The 23,063-nt window shown below is 43.2% G+C and overlaps 1 protein-coding gene across 1 annotated transcript in view; it reads left to right on the plus strand.

Moving 5' to 3' along the window:
• The window catches only part of Itpr1 (inositol 1,4,5-trisphosphate receptor type 1), a 324,501-nt gene that overhangs the window by 203,162 nt on the left and 98,276 nt on the right, over window positions 1-23,063 (plus strand). Inside the window, exons 41-44 of the mRNA XM_060383882.1 lie at window positions 6,131-6,166; window positions 7,306-7,353; window positions 12,863-12,995; window positions 15,240-15,430. Coding sequence (XP_060239865.1) covers window positions 6,131-6,166; window positions 7,306-7,353; window positions 12,863-12,995; window positions 15,240-15,430 — 408 coding nt within the window. The remainder of the gene's footprint in view (window positions 1-6,130; window positions 6,167-7,305; window positions 7,354-12,862; window positions 12,996-15,239; window positions 15,431-23,063) is intronic.

The following is a 23,063-nucleotide window of genomic DNA, read 5'->3' on the forward strand; positions in this document are numbered from 1 at the left end:
CCTCTCCAGCCTTCCACCAGTGTGCCTTAGTGGAAGCTGCAGTCCACAGCTGAGCTTCTACAGAAGTTTAATGAGTGTTCCTGCCAGCAAAGGATCAGGATAGGGCCTCACACCTAACATACTGAAGGCCTCGGTCCTGAAACCTGAATATGGTGGGGGAGAAAGTATTTGGCATGCCTAATCCCTCAATTGTCTCCTTGTGGAAGGAAGAGCCACTGCTTTTTGGTGATAAAGGCCAGTTGAGCATGACAGGAAGTAGGTGCTGCGAACAACTTAAGAAGAAAGGAAAAGCCTAAGGCACATCAGGACTTCAGGCAAGAGGGTAAAATAAGTACAGAGGAATAAACTTCTCATAAAGAATGTGCATCATAGGGGATCATCCCGGCTGCCTCCTAGAACGAAAATTCATTTGACACCAGAAACAGGAGGTTGTTGGTGTTTGTTTGCCTCCTGGCAAGTAAAGAGGTAGTCTCCATCCTTACCCTGACTTGGTCTTATCCACTGGAGATAGGAGCCATGGGGGAGTATAGAAAAAGGAAACCACCTGCACTGTGTCAAGATTGATGGATTGTTAAATTTGAGTACTTGGGAGTATACATCTCCCCGCCCAGTATCTTGGGGTGATGATAAAGGCCAATCAGTTATCTCTGAGAAGAGGCCCAGAGCCAACAGCTGAGGGATCAGGGACACAGTGTTGGTGTCCCAGGGTTCTGCCTTTTTCCGGGGGTAACTACGCAGAGGGACCCACAGATACAGAAAGATCAGATTCAGAAAGCTTCCTCATTGGCCATCAGTGGACAGCAGCTGATGTTAAGATATTGATTTCTAGCACTCTAGCACCTGTTAGGTTCCAGCACTGTGTTAAATGGATACAATGTGCCCCAAACTGGAGGCCTTGCTAGAGACATACAAATTGATGTAAAAGCTAACTCAGTGTGTCACAGGACGTGATAGAAATATATGGAGTTACAGGGAAACATCATCTCCCAGTGTTTCAGCAAGCCAGAAGGTCAAGTAGTCACTTCGGAGGTCAGGCGAGAACGAAACGAGTAGTCCCGGGGCCCGCTTTTCTAAACGAGGAAGTACCATGACTTTTGAGAACATGCTTGGGGGTCAGGAGTAGTCCACCTAGGTATCCTCATTTTTGTCCTTGAAAAGGAGTTGTGTGTTTTAAAAGTGTGCCCTGTAGTTCACCGGATGTGCCCACTTGTCTGCACTTGACATGCAATCTTCCCTGAATTACTGTCACTCTGATGACAGCTAGCAACCACAACTTTGCTTTCCTGTACTGCAAAATGAAGAAAAGAAAAGAAAAAAAAAAAAATACCAGACAGACATCCGTATTGCCTAGGATAGCTGTAACCTGATTTTATTTTTATTTTGCCCTTAACTTCTCTTCCCCTCCAGCTCCTCCTACAAGCCAGTGATGCCACAGACAAAAAAACTCTGTAAAATTCATGATGTGTGAAGACTGGGGAGGAGGGGGGGGAGACAGAAGCATAAGATTTGTTAGTTTTCACCTTCAGGGGGCGTGCTCCTGACGTCCAACCCCGGTGGAGGCGTCCTACTTTTTTACATTGCTGTGAACTGCTGAGTTGGGCACCTGCCAACACTCGGGCAGCCGTTACATAAGACCTCTCTCTCTCTTTTTTCCTGGAATTTAGGCTCACTGCTGATGTGCGACCTTCAGCAGTAATTGCCAATAAGTGCAGCAGGACTGTTTACTGTTAGACACTGGCAACCGCAGAGCCAGCTCTGCTCTCAGCACACAGGAGCTCCTGCGGACTCTGCTGAGGGCTTTCTCTCTTTTGGCTCTTTTTTTTTTTTCTGAGATTATTCCAGAATAACTGAAGTTGTGTAACCGAGTCAAGCTAGATTGCATTTTTAAATAACAGACCGCAACATTGAGTTCTGATCAAGTCTTTCTGTAAGATACGCATCAGACTACATGGGTGGAGTCATGTAATTTTTAACTTTGTTTCTAAGAGCAAATATATTTCAAAAGAGAATTGTGTCTGTAGATGTGAATATTTAAAATTGTTCTTGTAAATGCTGGAAAACTTTTTTTTTTTTTTTTTTTTTTTTTTTTTTGGTTCAGTTTCCTTCAAGCTTTCTTTTCTCTTAGTGAAGGGGTTTCAAATTCTGAGAAAAGATGGGGCCTGGCTAGCATGCTTGCAAGCTCATTCAGTCTGGTTTTGTGTCCTTACCCCAAAGTTATAAGTTATAAGCTATAAGCTATAAGCAACCTAGTGCTTATTTCAGGGGGCCAGAAATGATAAATTCTTTTTGCTGTACTGGTATGTCAACCTGTCTTATATGACTTGACATGTGTTCAGCTTCTGCCAGGATGGTCCACATAGAGACATTGTGTTTAACAGCAAATGATGGATGTCCAGGGGCCAGAGAGGGAATCCTATTAAGGAGAGTTTAAAGCAGAGCCTACTCACAGGCCATCCCATGTGCTGGTCCTATAATAGACACATGTGAAAGAGGTGGAGGGAGAGATGGACAGGTGAAGGGAGGGTTGCTGAATTGCAAACACCAGAAATAAGCTAGGAAGTGTATGTGCTTCATTTCTTTAAGAATTAGAAAGAACAATAGCAGATGTTTATCCCTCCGTAAGAAATTGGGTACCATGTATATATAAAGCAAGCACAGGAGTATCCTTCGTGCACATATCCTGTTATTTGATTGGCATCACAGTTATGATACCTTGATTGTTGGTCTCATCCAGAAAGGGCACTGAGGGCTCAGAAACTTGAGATGCTACTTAAATTCTACTTAACCATTTTCTACTCTTGGGAATCTTTTGTTTCTGTTAAGTTACATTTTGTTGAACTTCTCTGAAAGTCCTGGGAAGACTTATAATCAGAGGATCAATATGACGAAGCAGTCTGGGACAATCCTTGATTTTCAAGTTCATAACTAGGCATGTTAATCACCTACCAGCTGTAATTAGGAATGCCAGAGCGTGTACTATGAGGGAGAAAATAAGACCTAGAATATTTAGATTTTAAAATGTTATTCCTTAAAGTGTTCACCAGAACCTCACCATTCAAGTACAGTGATGATGATAATAATAATAACTGCCGAGAAAACAGATTCATTTATCAAGCCCTACTATTTATTTGTATTGGTATCATATCTTATAGTTACATAGCTATTCTTAGAACATGTATACTTTGTTGTTATGCTATCAGAATTGCAGCTTACTCCCATAAAATCAGCTTATCCCCAAAGATCTGTGACTTCAGTCATCTAAGAAGGAAGTGCTGGTGTAAGCTGTTGCTTGATTTACATGATTATATTTCTGGTTTGGTCTGAAAGTAAGTTATACCTTGGCTATTAAATTTTTTAAAATGAAGTTTACTGACAATAGGTCATGTATTATTTGATACGTTAGCTGGAAGGAATCCCAGCAATGCTCTGGTCTCTATGAACAGGTGAGCAGGCAGAAGCCCAAAGAAGTTCTTTGGTGACCAAAGAGACTCACAGGGGCTCTTGTCATGTGACACAAACCAGTGCTCTTGGCTTTTCCATTATGGCCCACTAATAAAAAACACCCGTACTTGTCTTTCTGGATACTAATTCGTGAAGCCTCAAAGCATCCTCTGCTGTTCAGTAAAGCTTCATAAGGTTATCAGAGATAACTAAAATAATAATAATAATAATTAGTTTAAGTTTTGTTTTAAAAATCAGTAACTTTAAAACAAGCACAGCAGTCATCTAGGGAAATAATACAGTTGTGAGTACATCATAGAAATATGGGAAATCCCTGATCTCACATTAAGATAAACTGTATGTCTGATGGCTTCTGCAGAAGGATTTAAGATCCTTCTCTGGGCAAAAAGAACTGAGGCAGAATGGAGAATTAAACAAGGAAAAAAAAAAAAAGATTACCAGCTCCGGCTTCATCTTCTTCCTTTCCTTTGGCTTTGGTTTTGATTGGCAAGTGAGTAAGAGTGTGGCTGCTTTGGTTCCTGCAGGAAATCCCTGCCTATAACCCTTTTGTTCTAATCATATAGAAGGCACTTAAAGGACGTGCCCATGGGAGTGTGGCCAACACAAATGGTAGAAGACAATGCTTTCCGCCCCTATCTCTGGCTGCTCTGGCATGTATGGGCACTTGTTTTCACTCTGCTTTTTTTATTTTTACATGTCCAGAGGACAGAAAGCAAAATTTCACACAGTCTCTGGTTTTTAGCCACTAGCACACAGAATGTAAGAGCATTCTGTGACAATGTTTACCATTTTGACAGTACACACACCTCATCTCTGAGTTTATTTCCCTTGCAATGCTTTGGGTTTTTCTGCCACTATTTTTCTCCCCACCCTCTTCAGGAGGCTGGGTGCTTTTGCACGGACTTTTTCTCCCCAGAAGAGATAGTGTTGGACTTCATATGACAGGTCTCTGTCTAGACCTGACTGAGCAGCTCTCCCCAAGTACCTCTTTACCCTTGGTAAAACAGTTTGGTCCTATTGCTCTTGCGTTTTACCTGTTAGGAAATAAAAGAAAGACAGTTTTTAAAAATGACATGACAACAGCTTTCTCTTAAGGGTGTTTTTTCCACTGTGGTGATCTGATTACTCAAGTGGTTGCCTTGAGTTGCACGGAAGCCCGGAATCCACCCAGGTCCCACCGTTTCAGCCTCCTGAGGCCTCAGGAGAGGTGCACAGTGCACAATGTTGGAGAGCAATAGCAGAGGCCAAGGTCATGTGATTACAGCATGAGCCTTGGCTTCATTCCATGGCTCTAGACTGTACCTTGCACCACTCAGCCATGCTGTTGGCGCGTGACTTGGGTCCAGGGCAGCCCGCGTAGGATCTGACGATTATATCTGACATTGCTTTTCTGTTTCACGCACGTGTCCTTTGGCCAGACTCGTGGCACTATCCTTATATTGGAGCAATAGACTTTTATAGCCACATCCTTTTTGAGCTACTCCTTCACACACACACACACACACAGACACAGACACGAGAGAGAGAGAGAGAGAGAGAGAGAGAGAGAGAGAGTTAGTTCACGTGTGTATCCTGGCCTATGTCTTTCTTTCTTTCCTTTATGGGGTAGGGATTTTGAAATACAGTGTTAGATGTTTACATGGTATGGCAGAAGTGAGCTCAGAAAACCTGTCTGTGACACCCCTGGGGAACCGTCAGGTTAGAGTAATCATGCTTAGAATGCAGAAACTCATCTCCTTGTCCCGGAGATTCTGAAAGAGGATATTCCATCCACTAAACCTCAGCCAAGCAGCCGACACCACTGCAGAGTGGGGCGTGGACTAGCAGAGACAGGAGAGAGCATAAATCCATAGCAGGCGTTGTCACGGTGGAGGAGCAGTGAGGAGCCTGGCCGGGAGTCCTGCTGCATCCGTCCCCTTCCTCCGTTGCTGAGCTTACCCAAGTTCCCGTTAGTGTCCCCAGCGCAAATTCTCATTGCCTAGCAAGACACCCCTAAATCTTGGCTCTTCCTCCTTGGCTGGTGCTTCTTTCAGTTTTCGTACTGCTGACATAAGACCTGACTAAAGCAGCTTGAGGTGGAAAAGGTTTATCCGAGCTCACAGTTGACAATCCACCGAGGCTCAGAAGGCACACTGCTGAATCAGTTCCAGCTGTGGCAGATGCTCCGCGGAGCTTGTCACATTGCGCCACAGTTCAGAAGCAGAGGAAACAGATGCTAGTGCTTAGCTCATTTCTTCCTTTCCCCCTTTTTACTCAGTCTGAGACCCCAACCTATGGGACGGTGCCACTTAGAACTAGCGCAGATCTTCTCCCCTCAGGTAAACCTGGAAATGCCTTCCCAGACACCCAGAAGTTTATCTCCTGGGTGATTTCAAATCTAGCCATGGGGATAGTGAAAATTATAATCATCAAAGTGATGCCACTTTATTTTCTGCTTTTAAACCCATATCTTATGTCAGTCATCTCTTCCACCACATTCCATGCACTTTAAAGATCGAGTGGTCAGTCCCTTCAGCTGCCCAGCCCCATGCAACAGGGGATTTGGCAAAATCACCCATCTGTGATCCTTCCCTCCATGTTTTGTCCTTCAGTGTTGGTCTGCAGACTTCTCTCTGGTCTGTAAAATGCAAATGCCCTGACTAACCTGCTTCATTTTACTCCCAATTAGCTGCCTCAGGCCCCGGAAGCTGAGAACTCCACAGAGGTGTGTTGCCCACCTATATTTGCAGTACCGGCAAATATGGGTGCTTCTAAGTTGCCCCAGTCGAGTGTGTGCATTGTCCTGATGAGATGTCCGTTCTGGTGTTGGGCATGGGAGGGAAGGCTCCAGCAGGCTGGGGACTGCTCACTGCCTTGGGGTAGAAAGTTCCTCCACAGGTGGGTGGGGCTAAGCAAGTACCAGGTGAGAGGATGCACCGTCGGGAGGTCTTCACTCCCGCCCCTTTTCAGTCTGGACGTGAGGAATTCTGGAATGTCCCGATCCGTTCTGTTGTACAGAACTGACCTCAGATTCTGTGCAGAGAGCATGCACTTTTGAAAAACGGATACAAATCTACAGTTTTGCAGGCACTCCTAAGAAAGTTGCATGAGGCAGTGTTTCTGCCCCATCCTTCATTCACCAGCTCCGCTGGCTAAATGAAGGACTAGAGTTGATCCAAGCGAGTAAGATCAGAGAGAGTGCTGTTAGGGCATGTTCTTAGTTGTGAAAACTTCCTTTCAGACACTGCCGATAAGTCACAGGAGTTCAAGCTAAAATGAAAGGTGCTTTATTGGAGAGAAGTCTATTGGAAAGGAAAAAACTCAAACACAAATGGTAGAGCCCCTGAGGAGCAGTGCACGTGTTTCCCCATGGTCAGCCTGTCATATTCCAATCAGAGCTCTTCGCTAGCAGTTTTGGCTAGAACACTCATCTACTGGTGGGTTAGGGAGAGCTGTGGTCTCATGTATGTGTCTGACCCATACTGTATGTATCAGTGTCCTTAACGCATGTGCTGTTCAGTACTGCATGTATGAATCATAAGGACCTGCCCGGTTGAGTCTAGCTCCACAGCCCCTTTTGGGTTAATATAATAGCATATACTATATAACTATCATTCATAGTCTTTGGGGGAAAAAATGTTGACCCAAAATCTCATCTGAAACAGTGTCGTGGGAGGAAGGGTTGGGACAACTGTTATGCAGGACCTAAAGTATTCATACCTTGGGCAAAACCACAAAACAGGTTAATTCTATGTAACCTTGACTGTATATGAGCTCACACTGTGTTTTGTTTGTGACTGGTGCTGAAGATGGTAGTGCTTCCTTAGTGCCATACTTAAAATGGAATTTCTGCATGCTTAGCAGGAGCTTGAACCAAGTCCACCCCTGAGGCAACTGGAAGACCATAAAAGGGTATGTAGCCTTGAGTCTCATGTGTTGGGAGCTAATGACTGTAACTCCCCCCTCAGCCACACAACTCTCCATGTAAAGACAGCTCTTGTTGGTGTTGCTAGTGTTCAAACATGAATTGGCTTAGGATCAGTGGTCCCCTTGTATAGAGGAAAGCTAACTGCCAGTTCTGTCTGTTATCTACCTGAACAGAACTGTGCACAGCCAAGCCCTGAACAGTAGCCAAGTAAACATTTCGCACTCTCCTTCCCTGATGGTTTTCTAGATAGGTGATGGGGGAGCTTGGTAAACAGTGGTCCTTATAGCCAGCTCACAATAAACAGAAACACAGTGCCAGCAGGGTGTAATGACACCGCTCAGCTGTGAGAATGCTAACTTCCTCCTCTTCATTTCAGCCAGTTTTTTTGGTTTGTTTTTTTTTTTTTTTTTTTTTTTTTTACATGTTGGAGCATGTATCCCTACAAACACATGCACATTCTCATCATTGGATTATTGTAGGTTCTCAGCCTTCATGGTTTGGTTTTATTATTTAACGCTACATCTCAGCCTTTCAACCTTTCATGGGCAAGCATAAGTTAAGTCTTTGGACACTACCAGTCACACAAAGCTCCCCAAATTAGGAAGGTGTTTGTAGTTTTTTTATTTTTATTTTTATTTATTTTTTACCTTTGAGAAGGAAATAAATAAATGAAGGTCTTTGAAGAGGAATGGTACCTAGGAAAAAGGATTAATTCTTTCTTACAATGCTGGCTGTGTCTTACTGAAGCATTTTCTAGAAGGTTTTACGTGCGCGCACACACACACACACACACACTGACCAGCATTGATTTTTCACATTATCCATTTCTGGAAGATAGCTGGAAACTTACTCAGTACTATGTAAGACTTATATTTACGTTCCTGTGCCTGTCTTTAACAAAGTGTATGCTGACCTAATGGCATGGCGTTTGTTTATCCCTATGGCACAGGTTAGAAAGTTGAAACCCAGAAGGTTAACATATTGCCCAAGGTCACAGAGTTAGAAAACAAACAGTCTTAGTGAAGACTGTCATGGCGTTGTGGTCGTTCTGTGTCCTGGAGAGCTGATTCCTGAGACAAATGGGTGGGACCACTACCCTGTCTCACTATCTCTCAGATTTTGTTCTATTTTCTTACTTTAGTAGAGAAATAAGTTTTGTGATTTCCCCAGCTAAGGAATAGTTCCTAGGAAGTTTACATTTGGGCCAAACTTGGATCGAGATACCCCTCTAACAACCGGTATGCCCTGCAGCTCACTTGAGTATGGTCACTTTACACTCACATCCTTGCCGGGTTTTGCTAGCTAGTGGAGAATTATTGTATATCTTAGAAGTAGCCAGCGAAGGTAGGTACCTACGCCTTAAGGTCCCCAAGGGACTTGGTATATATTAAAACAAACAAAAAACACCAACAAAAACCTGTTGGTATTACAAACAAATACAGTCCTCTTTTTGCGAGGTACTAGCTGCATGATATGTAAGTTATTTCATGTCTCTGTGCCTTGGTTTCTTCCATGTATAATGGGAATAATACTAGTCTCTATCCCTGTGACGGGAAGACTGAGCCAGGGACATAAAACAGTGAGCCAGTGGCTGAAGTGTTTAAGAGAGTTTCACATTTTTGCTACCTTGCAGTTTGGAATGTTTAAATGATTTTGTAACCAACAAGGATAGGAAAAGGACGGGTTTTGTTTGTTTGTTTGTTTGTTTGTTTTGTTCTCAGTTTACGTGCTATTGTAAGTACTAAGATGTGAGAGACCCAGGGTCTAAGAGGTGATCTTGCCTAGAGCACAAGCTCTTCTAGTGGCTGGAATCCGGAAACCCAAAGGGCTAACTCCATCTCCTTTGCAAGTGATGCATTGGCTCTTGGGTACCTTGTTCAGCACATAGCCATATTCCCACATGGCTCATTAGCCAGTACTCTGAGAGAAAGGAAACTCTGAGCATGTGAGCAAAAGGGGAGCTCAGGACTAATCAGCCAGATGTCATTATTTTACCATGACACCACTACAAATGAAACTTTTCTGACTTTTCATTTTCTCAGTCTTAGGTAATACTTACTGTGTGTGGAATTTTATACCTGACGACAAACATCTGATACTTGTTTTCATGCTCTAGATGCAAAAACTGCAGTGAGGAGGGAGAGAAAAATATACTTTCACAGCTCAGTGCCAAAGCTGAAGTGACAATACTGGGAAAATCTCTGTTTTCTCCTGTGCAGTCAGGCGCCGCAGCCTGGTACATGGCGAACAGCTTAGCTGTGTTGAGTAATTTATATCAAGATGATTAGGAAGGCTTTTCTCTGAAGATTTTAACTTTCCTAAATTAAACCAATGGCTCAGAAGAACACTAGAGATTTGCATAACTTTTAATAATGTTTATTCAGTCTACTCCCTGTCCGCTTTTATCTAAAATCCTGACTTTATTCTCTATAGACAAACAAAGGAACTTTAATTTATTATTTAAGAATAAGCCAAAACAGTTGCAACTTGTTCTGTTCTTTCTATATATTTAAATTTCCGTGTGTGCATGTACACACACACTCACTGATGGTGAGATGAATATATACCACAAACATTAATAAGAGTGGAGAAAGTTTGTGGGTGGAATGTGTTCTAAACCCTCCCCCAATAATGAGCACATTTCATGATATTCTCTTAGGGGGGAAAAATGTACCATTTGATGCATCTGTTGCTATGGTAACTGCTGGGGTTTTTCTGTTGAAGAGAGGCAGAATGCAAATGTGCAGTCCCTCTGTATCACTTGGGCATCCGGGCTGCATAAACACGGACTTCCTGTGCAGAGCCCACTTGTTCCCTTCTTCTTCACCTCCTACGTGCCTGGTTGCAAACAGACCCCAATGTTGCTCTTTCCCCTCAAAGCCAAGAATTAGAGGGAGGATAACCCCTGGTGGGTGAGAGCCCAAGTCCACCTGGTCCAAAGTAGAATTGTTGTGTAAAGGCTTAGGCATGCACATTTGCTGACTGGTTCCTTAACTCGTCTTCTGATTTGACCACCCAGCTCGGCTGTCTTCTGGACTCTTCTCTTGATGGTGACATAGATGGGCTGACAACATGGTGGTAGATCTTAGGTCTCATCACAGACATGACGGGGTCTAGTTAGAGGCTTCTGAGTCTTTGCTAAATCTCTGCCTTTCCCCAGACTCTTACTCAAATTAAGTAGGATACTTGCATCTAGCCGTTTTTAAACAGTGGGTTATATTTAATTTCTTACTCCACACAGAGGTAACTCGTCTTTCCCATTTCTTTCTTAGTCGTCCTTTTTTGAATGTTTCTTTCAAAACTATTCCCCTGAAGTCAGTTTGTTAAGTCCCCAGTTCCCCGGTGATGGCTTTGGGGAATGCTGATATGCTTGTCCAAGTCTCTGGGATAAAACACAGTCAAACTGTATCTTTATATCAAGACGGGGTTTTCTGAGCCATGAAATAACCTTGTAGTGGAGCTTTTTCTCCCTGGCAAGCATTTCATTATCAAAGCACTTTCGATATTGCAAGTGTCGTCCTTGCTGGAAACAGTCTTGGTATTATGGACTTTCTGTTGGTCCAGGTGGAAAATGAGTTTCATAAGCTGACAGGAGAAAATGCTGTCCCATTTGTAGGGAGAGTGGAGGAGGGAAATTTGGGGTCTTGGGTTTTTCCCCATCTCCAGCACATTCATTTAACAATCAATACCAAGCTTCCAGGACCTCCCCACTTCTTTGGTTTTCTTCATCTTGTTTGTCCCTGTAGGCTCTGGCTACCAGCATCAATTAACAAAGGAGATCAATGTGGCAGTGTAGCCTGGTGCTTCATAGACATTTACAGTTGGCAGGATGCTGGCTTTCGCCTTTTCCCTTTCTTTCCTGGTTGCCTGCATCCCTTAGGACACCCCCCCACCCCCGTCTGTTCCCTCCCAGCTTGTTTCACAAACACCTTCTTCCCCAAGTCTTCAGACCTATTCTCAGCACTTCTTAACAAATCACTTTAAATTCTACTGACTCATGCTTCAGTTCCAGGTCTCCTCAGAACTCTTGACTCTTATTTTAGAGACCTGCTGGTTCTTAGCACCTCCCTCTGCTAGACTCTCCACTTCCTCTCTTTTGCTCCGTGTAGGGACTCCAGGCCTTACTACTTTACCCTCGGAAACAGCTCAGGGGACCCACCCACACACTTGGTAGCCTAGGACTCCCTTAGGATCGGGATGGAAAAGGTGTTGGTAGCTAAGAATGAGCTCTGCTTCTGTGTGCTGGCCTGTTCATACACCCGAGTGTTGGGGAGTAAATTGGATTGCTTCAGTCAGAGCTCTAAGACAGGGTTATTATCTCCACTCTGCGGGATTTCGTTGTTTATATTTTAAAAACTTTTCATTAGGAAAAGCTTGAAATACATATTAAAGGAATAGGAAGAGTTTGAGCAACTTCTGTATATAACTCAACTTCAGCTATCAGTTCATGCACATTCTTATACCTCTTTTATCTTTTTCCTATTTCTCCTTTTCAGACTTGTGGTGTTTTTAAAGCAAATTATGATGTTGTTTCATCCATAATGCTTACTTTTGATCAGCATTTGAAATATCCCTCTTTTCCTAGTGGTTCTCAACTTTCCTAATGTTTCAGCCCTTTAATACAGCTCCTCATATTTTGGTAGCTCTCAACCATAAAATTATTTTTATTGCTACTTCATAACTATAATTTTGCTACTGTTATGAATCGTAGTGGTCTTAGGTGACCCCTGTGAAAGTATCATTCAGCTCCCAGAGGGGTCACAACCCACAGCAACTGCTGCCTATTTCCTGTAGCATTGTTTTGTCTTCACCATTTGGCCCCATCAGCTATCTTTGTAAAAAAATAGGCTTGCTGTCAACTATGATACCAGCATTAACTCTTACGGTAATACTAGGCCAGGCCTAGTGCTACACATTTTTAATTCCAGCACTTGGGAAGTAGAAAGAAGGACCCAGAATTCAAGATGATCCTTGGCTCCATAGTAACTTTAAGGCCAGCCCTACACTAGACACTGCCTCAAAACACTTTTTCCCTTCTTCAGGTCTTCGGATATAGACCCTGTGCCCTGAGTAATATTTTTACACTGCTTTGTGGAAGCTGATCTGTAAAATTTGCAGTTTGCCCAAATTTTATCAGCTTAACCCAAAGGGCTTTTCATTTGTTTTTGTTGCTGTTAGTTGCCCTTTAGAATTACTGTTTTGTCTTTTTCATTGTGTGAGAGGGTACTTCAGAATTAATAGTCTAGATTGCCAACAGCTTTTCAAAATAAAAATAAAACATGTTCTGTTCTCTGAGAAAATATTTGACATTGACTTCAAAGTTTTTAAAATGACTTTTATTAATCTTTTATTTTCTTTTCACTGTGTGAAACTGGGTCAAATGTACCTGAGTACCCTTGTGTGTCTGTGGTTTTTTTTTTTCCAAGTTAAATAGTAGTTGCTCAATTGTGCTTTAAATTTGAAATCTGATTTCATTATCCTGTTTGAATTAAGGGTGAGGCACTCAGGCAAATTTTGGTCAACCGTTACTATGGAAACATCAGACCTTCAGGAAGAAGAGAGAGCCTTACCAGCTTTGGCAATGGCCCACTATCACCAGGAGGACCCAGCAAGCCTGGGGGAGGAGGTAGGCTTTATGCTGTGCTAAGGAGCGTCATGTGTGAACTGAGCATGTCACACGTAGCTGTCTGCTTTTACTTGACAAGTTGAAACTTAGGTGTATTTGTATTGGATTTTTAAAATTATTTGTTATTTGTTTGTTTGTTTCTTTTTTTATAACTTCTTTTTTCTTTGGCCAACCATCACTTTGCTGCATGAACGTGTTTCCCTATAAGATAGCATTTTCACGTATATATGTTTTGCATATATCTTTCCCATGCAGTGACCCTCTTGGTGATACTCAGATGATGTGGAAAGCTAGATTTTGCTGTCTGTTGTCCTATGCTCATTAGGACTTGTGCTTGCTTGTAATCTGATAAGGATGATGGTAGCCAAAATGGTAAAAGCTAAAACATACTATGTGTCTACTGAATGCCATGAGGGGTTTTCCAAACATTCTTCATGTTACCTACTTACATGACAATTACTATTTTTATAACAGTTTACAGAGGAATGAAAGCTTATATATATTGTGATACCTAGATTGCATGTACTCACAAGCTTTCATGTGAGATGACAAAAAATAAAAAGCAAAAACCCTGAAAACAAGTTTTTAAAGGTGGTACACGTTAATTTAGACCTGGTAACAGGTAACAGTTCGTGGCAGATCTTACCTTGTTTGGGTTTTCAGGGGAACCAGTAGTCCAGTGCTCACAACACAAAAGTGAGTTGCTGAGCTACAACCCTGGAGTTTCACCTGTGGGGCAGGTTTAGATCCTTAGAAAGTTCCTTGCAGAACATGAAAATCATGTTTGGGTTAAAGAGATGGCTCTGCAATTAAAAGCACTTATTGCCCTTGTGGAGGACCCAGATTTGCTTCCCAATACTCACAGTGTCTCATAGTTGTCTGTGACTTCAGTTTCAGGGGAACACAACACCCTCTTCAAACCTTCAAACATGAGGGCAAAGGGCACTCATGGTACACTTAGGTACTTACAGGCAAAACCCTCATACACATGAAATAAAATACATTGAAATTTTTTTCCTGTAATCCTAGTATTCAATGCATTTATCTTAGCAGTTTCTGAGGAGAGTTTAGGCTTTCCTGCGATGAAAACTTGGAGTTTGTCTATCTGATTCATAGAGCTTTGCAGGCTTCAGTGATGATGTAGATCTTTGCACATCCCAGAGATGAAACTAAGCTTTTCAAACCCCAAATAGCCCATGATTCTCACAGAAACATTCCTCATGAACCAACTGAAAGCTGTTTCCCTTTGTTTTCTGAGGTGGGTTTTTGGCAGGTACATGAGGAAGTCGGGAGGTATCATGATTGGGAAATACATCACTAAGGGTCGCCTTACAGCTGTGGCAGATGTTACGCAGGTATCATGGCTGCTGTGAGAGCAGCAGTCATGTGAGCTCTCTAGGGAAGGCGTAAGACAGTATTTTGCATTCTGAAATTAGTCAGTGTATTTGTCTATGTTTTATTGTTTCAGTTATTGCTAATAATAATTGGAGTCATGCTCTTAAATAGAAACTTCCCCCAAATGATCAAAAACGATCCCACTGAGCAACGTAGACCCTTTCCTCTTAGCTGTGTTCATCTTGTCTGAAGAGCTGTGAAGATGAGACTTCATTTGCTTTGTTTATCCCTTCCCTCCATCTCCAGCTCTTATCTTCACACCAAGCACTGTCTTAATACTTGTTGAGTGGATGAATGATATGAAAGAATGAGTTTGTTAGAAAGAGGGCTGGTGGTGGTTATTGTAGATGACTCATTTCTAGGAAGGGTCTAAGAGATGCTTCCTTTTGATTTGACTCTTAAACCAATTATTAGTAACATGTCCCAAGCCATTGTATTTTAAGAGACCATATTGGCTGAATGGCTCTGGGTCACCTGATGATAGTTTTTCATTTTTCCATCATCTTGTCTGCCTGAATTTATACCATCTTTGCCACTTGCAAGTTTAGGTATCTTTAGACAAGCCCCTTCACCTCTTGGTTAATAATCAGCTTTTTTATGATAGTTTATCATTTTTCCATCATCTTGTCTGCCTGAATTCATACCATCTTTGCCACTTGCAAGTTTAGGTATCCTTAGACAAGCCCCTTCACCTCTCGGTTAATAATCAGCTTTTTGCTATGAGCTTGTTGAGAAAGTTAAAGGGAATAACGCAACGATTTAGAACATTAAAGGTTGACACTTAGTGGATATGCAAAAAATGGTGAGTTTTTCAATGTGCTTCATTAGAGTAATGTTCTGCCTCTCCAGGGGGAGGTCCTGGATCCAGCTCCACAAGCAGGGGTGAGATGAGCCTGGCTGAGGTTCAGTGTCACCTTGACAAGGAGGGAGCCTCCAATCTGGTCATTGACCTCATAATGAATGCATCCAGCGACCGAGTGTTCCATGAAAGCATTCTCCTGGCCATTGCACTTCTGGAAGGAGGCAACACCACCATCCAGGTAGGAAGACTGTGTGGCAGCTGGTGCCGCACCCTCGCTCTGAGGGCCAGGTCCCCAGTCTGAGGCATGATCTCAGGGAGCATTCATTTTTCTCATGCTGTGACTATGTTGTCTTTTCAAATGTAGTTCCAACGTATAAGCTGTGTTTGGGGGGGAAAATGGAATAGCTTTGCTGTAATATGTGTCAAATGGATGGTTAAAGTCTGTTTATATTCTTTATTCAGGAACATAGATGCTCTCATCTTTACATACTCAGAAGAGCATTAAGATTCTGTGCTCTTTAGAAGATCTAAAACGTGCATGTACCTGTAGATAACCGCTGTTAACTATAAACAACTTTTAAACTGAAATTTCATTGAAAGCAAATGACTAATAGGGTAAAGAGATTCAGGCCAGGCTAGTCAAAGATGAAAAATGACTTTTTTGTTAGCTTAGCGCAATATGTATTTTAAAGAATATTTAAATACTACTATATCATTACAAATAATGTTAGTTTTGGCAAATGCCCTTGTAAAAACAAACAAGAAAAGGGATCACTTTATGTATATGTTTGTGTGCCTGCATGAGATTATGTGCATAACATGCATGCAGGTGCCCACAGAGGCCAGAAGGGGGCAGCAGAACCCCTTGTACTGAAGTTACAGGCCTGAGGAAGCCATCATTTGTGAGTTCTGGACCTGAGTTGTCTGTAAAATTTGTAAACATTTTTCTCTTTCCAGTCTCTTTCGAGTTCATGAAAAAGAACCTTAATATATGTATATATTACAGTTTTTACGTATGTGTGGCTTTCTCTTTCTTTTTTTTCTCTTTGAGATAGGATCTTGCTGTGTTGTCCAGGCTGACCCTAACCTCCTGGCTTCAGACAGGTTTTTTTGTTTGTTTTTTGGTTTTGTTTTGTTTTTGCCTCGGCTTCCCCAGTACATAGATTATAGTTCTAGTTATTATACCATTCTGGCCTAGAAATACCATTTAAAATTATTCCTTTCATTTTAAAAACTGTGTGTTTATAAGATGTGTCTCTCCGTGTGGTAGACCAGTTGGCCTCAAACTTCTAATGATCGTTCAGCCTCTATTTTCTGGTTTTGAGCCCTTTAACTGCTTTTAAAATCATGTTCTGTCCGAGTTTTTCTTTCATTTGGGCTTACTGAATGAGGCTTCCATGGATGTATACACCTTTAAATATGTACACACATGCATTTTGATTCAAACTTCATTCAGATCAATTCACAACTTGTACTATTGGAGTCTCAGCTCTCCTTACATCAGAAAAGTGTGTTTCTCCCTGAGGATAGGTGTGATCTTGGCCAGGACACCCGGTTTAGCAAACACAGCACAGGTTAGACTTTAGCCTCTGCTCACTCTTCCAACCTGGTACCCTGTTTCTTGCATAACCCACTGCAGGGGACCTTCTTCCTACTCTCCAGTCCCTACTTGGCTCAGCACACACTTTGAAGTTCCTTATTACGCACAGAGGTTTGTGACAGTGAGCTGCTCACTCATGCCAGTGGCAAAGTCTACTGCTTGTCTGTATTGTCACGTGCGCACGAGTCATGACATGCTGAGGCTGCCGTTTAGTTTTATCTAGGTCTGAGAATGGCTGGATTCATGGCTCTTTTCTCCTTACTTGGATATACTTTCCTCAAGTGCCGTATTCACAGTGTCAGGCCCCTGCGGTGGGACAGTAGAAGTGCTAAAATGTTCCTGGTCTTGGATCTCCTGTGACCAGATCAGTTGATCTAAATACCTACTTGTCTAGGCAAGTGTTCTCTACCAGTTAGCTACATACCAAGCCACCTCACCGTGTTTTTATAAAAATATTTACTAATTTAAGAAATCTAAGAATTTCTGATGTCTTTCTCAAAAACATGGAATGTCTAGCAAGGATGCAGGAGATATGTACATCCATACAGAAAGCTACGTGTCAAGAACAGCGCTTATGGCTTCCCAGTTTAAAAAAAAAATAAAAATAAAGAGTTATGCTATGAAAGCCAATTGTTGACAGAAATATATAAGAAGATATCTATCTCTAGATGACAGAGAGATACATAGAGAGATATGTAGAGAGATTCATAGATAGATAGATCAGTATGGGAATTAAGGAGTTTTTGAAAAGTTTTCTGGTGACCTGTGCTTTGAAGGACGGGCATGGGATTGGAAGGCAAATGTGGGACCTGCAACATTGTGGGTGACAATGCCCAGAGGGATATGAACAGGGATTAGGTCGTCAAGACTGTGAAGGAGAGGATAGAGGGCCTGGATGAGAGTTGGAATTTATATGAGAAACAATGTAGCCCTGTAAGGAGAGGCTGTAATTTAAGGCTCTAAATCTGTCATCAGTAGACAGATAAATTGAAGGAAGCCAGGTCAGAAAGAGACAGTCAGTACTTCAAAATTAGTTTGCTGGCTGGGCACTGTGGCACATACCTTTAATCCCAGCACTTGGGAAACAAAGGCAGGCTGGTCTCTGTGAGTTCAAGGCCTGCCTGATCTATGTAGCAAGTTCCAGGACTACTATAGCCAGGACTACATATAGTCAGAGACTCTGTCTCAAAAACAACAGAAAAATCAATTTGCTATAATCCCAGTGCATGGGAAGTTCATGCAGGAGGATGGTGAGTTCAAGGCCAACCTCTCCTAGATAGCAAGTTTAAGGCCATGAGAGTCTGCTTGAGTATAAACAGATGCTAGGAATAGAGCTCACTGGTAGAGCATTTAACTGAGATGCACAAGACCCTGGGTTCATCCTCATCACTGAGGGGGTGGGCGGATGTCACAATTTTGCTAAGTAACAAATATGTAGAATTAGCAAGTCTAGCGTCCTAATGCACAGCTCAAAAATTGATACAGGTAATGAAACTGCAGTGTGTATGAGATACATGAAAACTGAGATTTTTTTTTCTGCTGTTGCCACAGTAACAAAAATAAATGTGTGTGTAAAACTATGGGTGGATAGGTGGATTTGCTTCACGGTAATAAGTTATTTACTGTCTATACATACATCACAGTATCACATTATATACCTTAAGTATGCACAATGAATTTCTTTTTTTAATCTTAAAGGTTAAAAAGCAGCTGAGGTTGTAAGCACTCTACCTCCCGATGACTCTGATAACAACAATACAGGCTTGGGAGAGGATTTCACTAAGAGAAGAAAAATGAAAAGGGGGAGGTTAAGAGAAAGCCTAAGTCTTGTTGGGTCCCTGACGTGAGAGCAAAGAGGGATAGGCTACTGGTGGGTGAGACTGATACCATCTGCTGAGGCCAGGCCTGGACTCAAGGGCACTGGCGTCCAAGCTGGCTAATTGGATGTAGGAGAGGGGAGGGCAGAAGGCCCCGCTGTCTCTGGAGGCTTCCTGTCCTAGGAATGGGTAGATAGTCGGAGCCACCACTAGTGAGGTAATAAGGAAGTATGGGGCGGCTCACAGGGCTGAGGCTGCCAGCTGAGGTGGAATCTGGGGTTCTGGCAAGATGCCCTGCTCTTCACAGCATACCACTGACAGTGAGGGCGAGGCAGACAGAAGCTGTTTTTCCTTCCAGTTCTTTATCTTATTCAGGAATTATGAATATTAGTTCCATGTTTTCACGCACTCATGACTCACATGGTTTGGCCAAAGATGAGATGTTACGGTGAGACGTGGTCAGCTGTTCATGGGACAGAAGCGCTTTCTCTCTCTGATGAGTGAAGGGTTTGGGTATGGATGACCTGTAGGCTTTTGCCAGTATATGAGGACATAGCCTTCAGGCTCCTGCTTAGGCTTCCTCTGCTCCACCCTTCTCTGTGACTTTTAGGGGCCCAGTCTGACCCGCAACCTGATATCAGGCCTATGGTTCCAGGAATTGTTCTTCTAGTATGGAGCTGACTTGGGAGATTCCCCCTTTGCCCCAAGCTTCTCTTTTCTCTGGAGAAAATGATGTGGAACCAGGGTTGTGTCTAGGGCCAGCTGAGGACAGGAACCCTAAAGCCCCAGGGAGGGTGATTCAGAGTTTGGTCTTGCTGGAGAGAAGCTGGGTCAAAGGAGAAAATGACCAGCTGGGAGGCGAGTCTGACTTTGGTTAAGACTGAAGTGGCAGCTATTAATGATTGTTGAAATAAATGCTGTGATCCGTGAAAGACAGGGTCATCCTAACTGGAACTCACTGCCCATTACCACTTCCTGTTCGGTGTAACGTGCACGTTCTCATGAGAGGACAGTATTCTGTGGTCACATGGATTTCCTGAGATGTTTTTGCCAGTGACAGGCTGTAGGAAGGAAGATGGAGGGAAGCAGCCAGGCTGTGTTTTAGACCATGGCAGTGCCTCTCAGGCTCTTGTACCTTCTTTACATTGAGAGGCAAAATGAAAGGAACTTTCAAATCCATTATTGTGTGAGGTTCTAACATCTCTCCTTCAGTTCCTGTACCTCTGTCCATCAAGAAAAAAACACACAGAGACTCCGGGATCCCTCCTAGCTTTAGATAAAGACTTTTGTTTACTTGTTTCAAACAATATTAGTTATTTCGTTATTTCCCCAGGGAGTCTGTTTCTGAGGTCAACTTTAAGTTGTGAAAATAATTATGAAAAATAGTAATTATTGGACAAGTCAGCCATAGTACACAGCCATGTAGCAGGAAGTCAGCAATGAAAATGGGCTAAGCTGGTGATAAGTCAGTCACCATCTCACACGTATTTGGCTGAGTGAAAGAAGTCAGTGCACAGACAATGACGTACTGTAAGTTTTATTTATCTGATTCTTTGGAAGGACAAGGCGAGTGATAGAAAACAGATCAGCCCTCAGGGTCAGGCGCGACAGGAGAATTTGGTCAAATGTAGGAAGACAGGAGTATTTGGGGCTGGAAGTGTTCTGTGTCTCCCTTTTTCTGGGAGCCACACAACTTTATATGTGTGTGAAATTTATCCAACTAAACACCAAAAAAGTCAGTTTGGTTAACACATGACAATATTAGAAATCAAGAGAAGTGAAAACTATGGGCCTAAGGAAAAAGTGCTACAGCTAACTAGCATCCAGTTTGGGTTTCTTGGTGCTTTACTCTGTAGGATTTCCTTTCATTCACAGTATCTCATTTAAGACTCCCAGTTTCCCTGTGAGGTATGCACACACGAACTGTCCCTACTGTAAGATGAAAAGATGCTGACAGACGTGATGAGTCAGAGCTGCACAGTTAAGCCTCCTGTGCCATCCATCTTCGCTATCACCGAGTAACCCCTTCAGATCCCAGTAGTCACTTGATTCCAGTCACGTGCCTCTGTGGACTGAAGCTCAGCTCAGTGGCTCTTTCACTCCTTGTGGTGTTGGCTGGGACTGCATTCACCAGGAGAGTTTGGAATAGAGTCATAGGCGTGGCCACTATGGACGGCTATGGCACTTGGTTCTCAGCTGGAGCGTACTGGTTCTGTGTTTGGATGGGGCTTCCTATATCATGGTGGCCAGGTTCTTAGAGAAGTGCTCATAGCAATAGAAGTAGAAATTGTCCATCCTTTCCCTCCCACCCCTCAGATTTATTTTTATTTTTAATTATATGTGTAATTGTATGACTGTACATGGGTCTGTGAGTGTTTAAGAGTAGTACCTGTCCATAGGTACAGTAGAAGTCCAGAAAAGGTCATCAGATCCTCCAAGGCTATAGTTACAGACGCTTGAGAGGTACCAGCAAGTATCTCCAAGTATCTTAGGTTTTAAACTCTGGTCCTCTGGAAGAGGAGTACATACTCTTAACCCCTGAGCCATGGCTCTCTTCCCTGCCCTCTACCACCACCACCCTAATGCCCATCCTGTTAGAGCCTGAGCTCAAAATTGAGGATGACACATCTGCCACATTCTGTCCACAAACCAGCCCAGCTGCAGAAAGCCTCAACCCACCATTGGGAGAAGAGCATGGAGAGGAAAAGAGAAAGGGATTGTTAGGGCCACCCCTGGGAACCAGTTCATTCTCGCTCAATTATAATTGAGTGTGCACCCCAGCATGGGTCAGTCAAAGCCATGAACTGGCCGGTGCAGGAAAGGACAGCACTCTAGACTCTGGAATTGAGTGTAGTTTTTCTTTGGAAGTGCAATCCCTCATTTGTAGAAAGTGTTGAAACACATCCTTTCCCTTTGGATGGAGTGTGAAACTCTAGTCCTGTCTTGAGGATCAGGTCACTAGGGACCTTAGCTCTCCAGAAATCCTGAATTTAATTGGCCAGACAGAAAGCAGAAATAATGACAGGGACCACTTGCTCAGTACTTTTGTCCTGAAACCCTTGTCATTGACCTGTTCTTTGACAGAAGCCAAGTTAAAACTGTTTCCTAGTATGGCAAAATGGACTTGGAAGAACCCTGCCCACAAGGCTTCCAGAATCTTCTTTTCCTTCCAAGGCTTCTCTAATGGTGGTAATTTTCCTGCCCGGGGCCTTCAAAAGCAGCTCTTTTTACGGGAACGTGGAGATGGTGCCACTGCACTTGGGCTCTCTGAATGGGAGACGCACTTGTCAGGCAGGGAGAGATCAGACTTATCTCGAAGAACGCGGCCCACTGCTTGGTCCCCGATGCAGTGCCAGCCCCCAGAAGAAATATTTCCTTTCTGCTTGATGTTTTCTCGCAAGTGGGAAACTATAAAATAAGCATTTGCTTATGAATTAATTTCTGGCACACACAGCTCAGTAAGCCTCACGGTGCTGTATATCCGTCCTTCAAGTCCGTGCCAACTTCTGTGTTCCTTCCTCCTAAGATGTTCCCACCAGCACCCGGGGGAAGTTCCCTTTGCTTCCTCTTCCCTGCAGACGACAGGGGTTGTCCTTACCTGGGGTAAGGAGGAAGAAAGGCTGTCTGTGAACTTGTTATGCGGCTTTTAAAATTTTAAAGCTAATGCAGATGTTTGGGGGAGGTATGTGCTAACCTGACTAGAGAGCACTCCACAGTAAACTAAGTGGATGATTTTTGAGAGAGAGAGAGAGAGAGACAGAGAGACAGAGAGAGAGTGAGAGACAGAGAGAGAGTTTCCTCTTGAAGTACTTGCTTCCAGTTGCAGACGCACAGTGATTTTCATGCATCAAGTGGCTGCCCACGGCTATTTCTCTGCCAAGGTCTGGGTTACAGACACACCCAAAGAGAGTTTTCCTTTCTGCACGTACGCAGCTAGGGATGGAAAATGTGAGACGCACTCAGTCCAGAAACGGGGCTGTGAGTTCAGCTGAGAAGAGAGAGTTCCCTAATTCACGAGGCCTTCCCCCCACCGCTGCCATGCTTGTGGAGGTTGGGTTAAGAAATCAGCCCCATCTGGTCTTGGCTGTGGCATCGCACCCAGTCTGAACCTATCGCTGCAAGGAGCAGTTTGGGAGGAATACATCACTTTGGCTGCCTGCGACCCCCACGTCGAAGAGAGGTGCAGGTGGACAGGGTGATTTGATTCTCTGGCAACAAACAGAAGGCCAGCTTGTGAGGATATCAGCCTCAGTTTGATAGGACAGTCACCCTGAGGAGGAGGAAAAGACTGGTGTGTGAGGGAGTTACGTAAATGGGTGTTGTTTTTGGCAGGAAAGTTAGAAATGAGTCACTTTCAAGTGGTGTTTTCTAACCTCAGGTTTTATCCATGTGGGAAAGAAGTAAGCTAACCCAAAGACAGGAACAGTCCTCCCCCTAGCATGTAGGGACTTATA

Source organism: Meriones unguiculatus, chromosome 5, assembly GCF_030254825.1.
Source record: "Meriones unguiculatus strain TT.TT164.6M chromosome 5, Bangor_MerUng_6.1, whole genome shotgun sequence".
NCBI classification, from domain to species: domain Eukaryota; kingdom Metazoa; phylum Chordata; class Mammalia; order Rodentia; family Muridae; genus Meriones; species Meriones unguiculatus.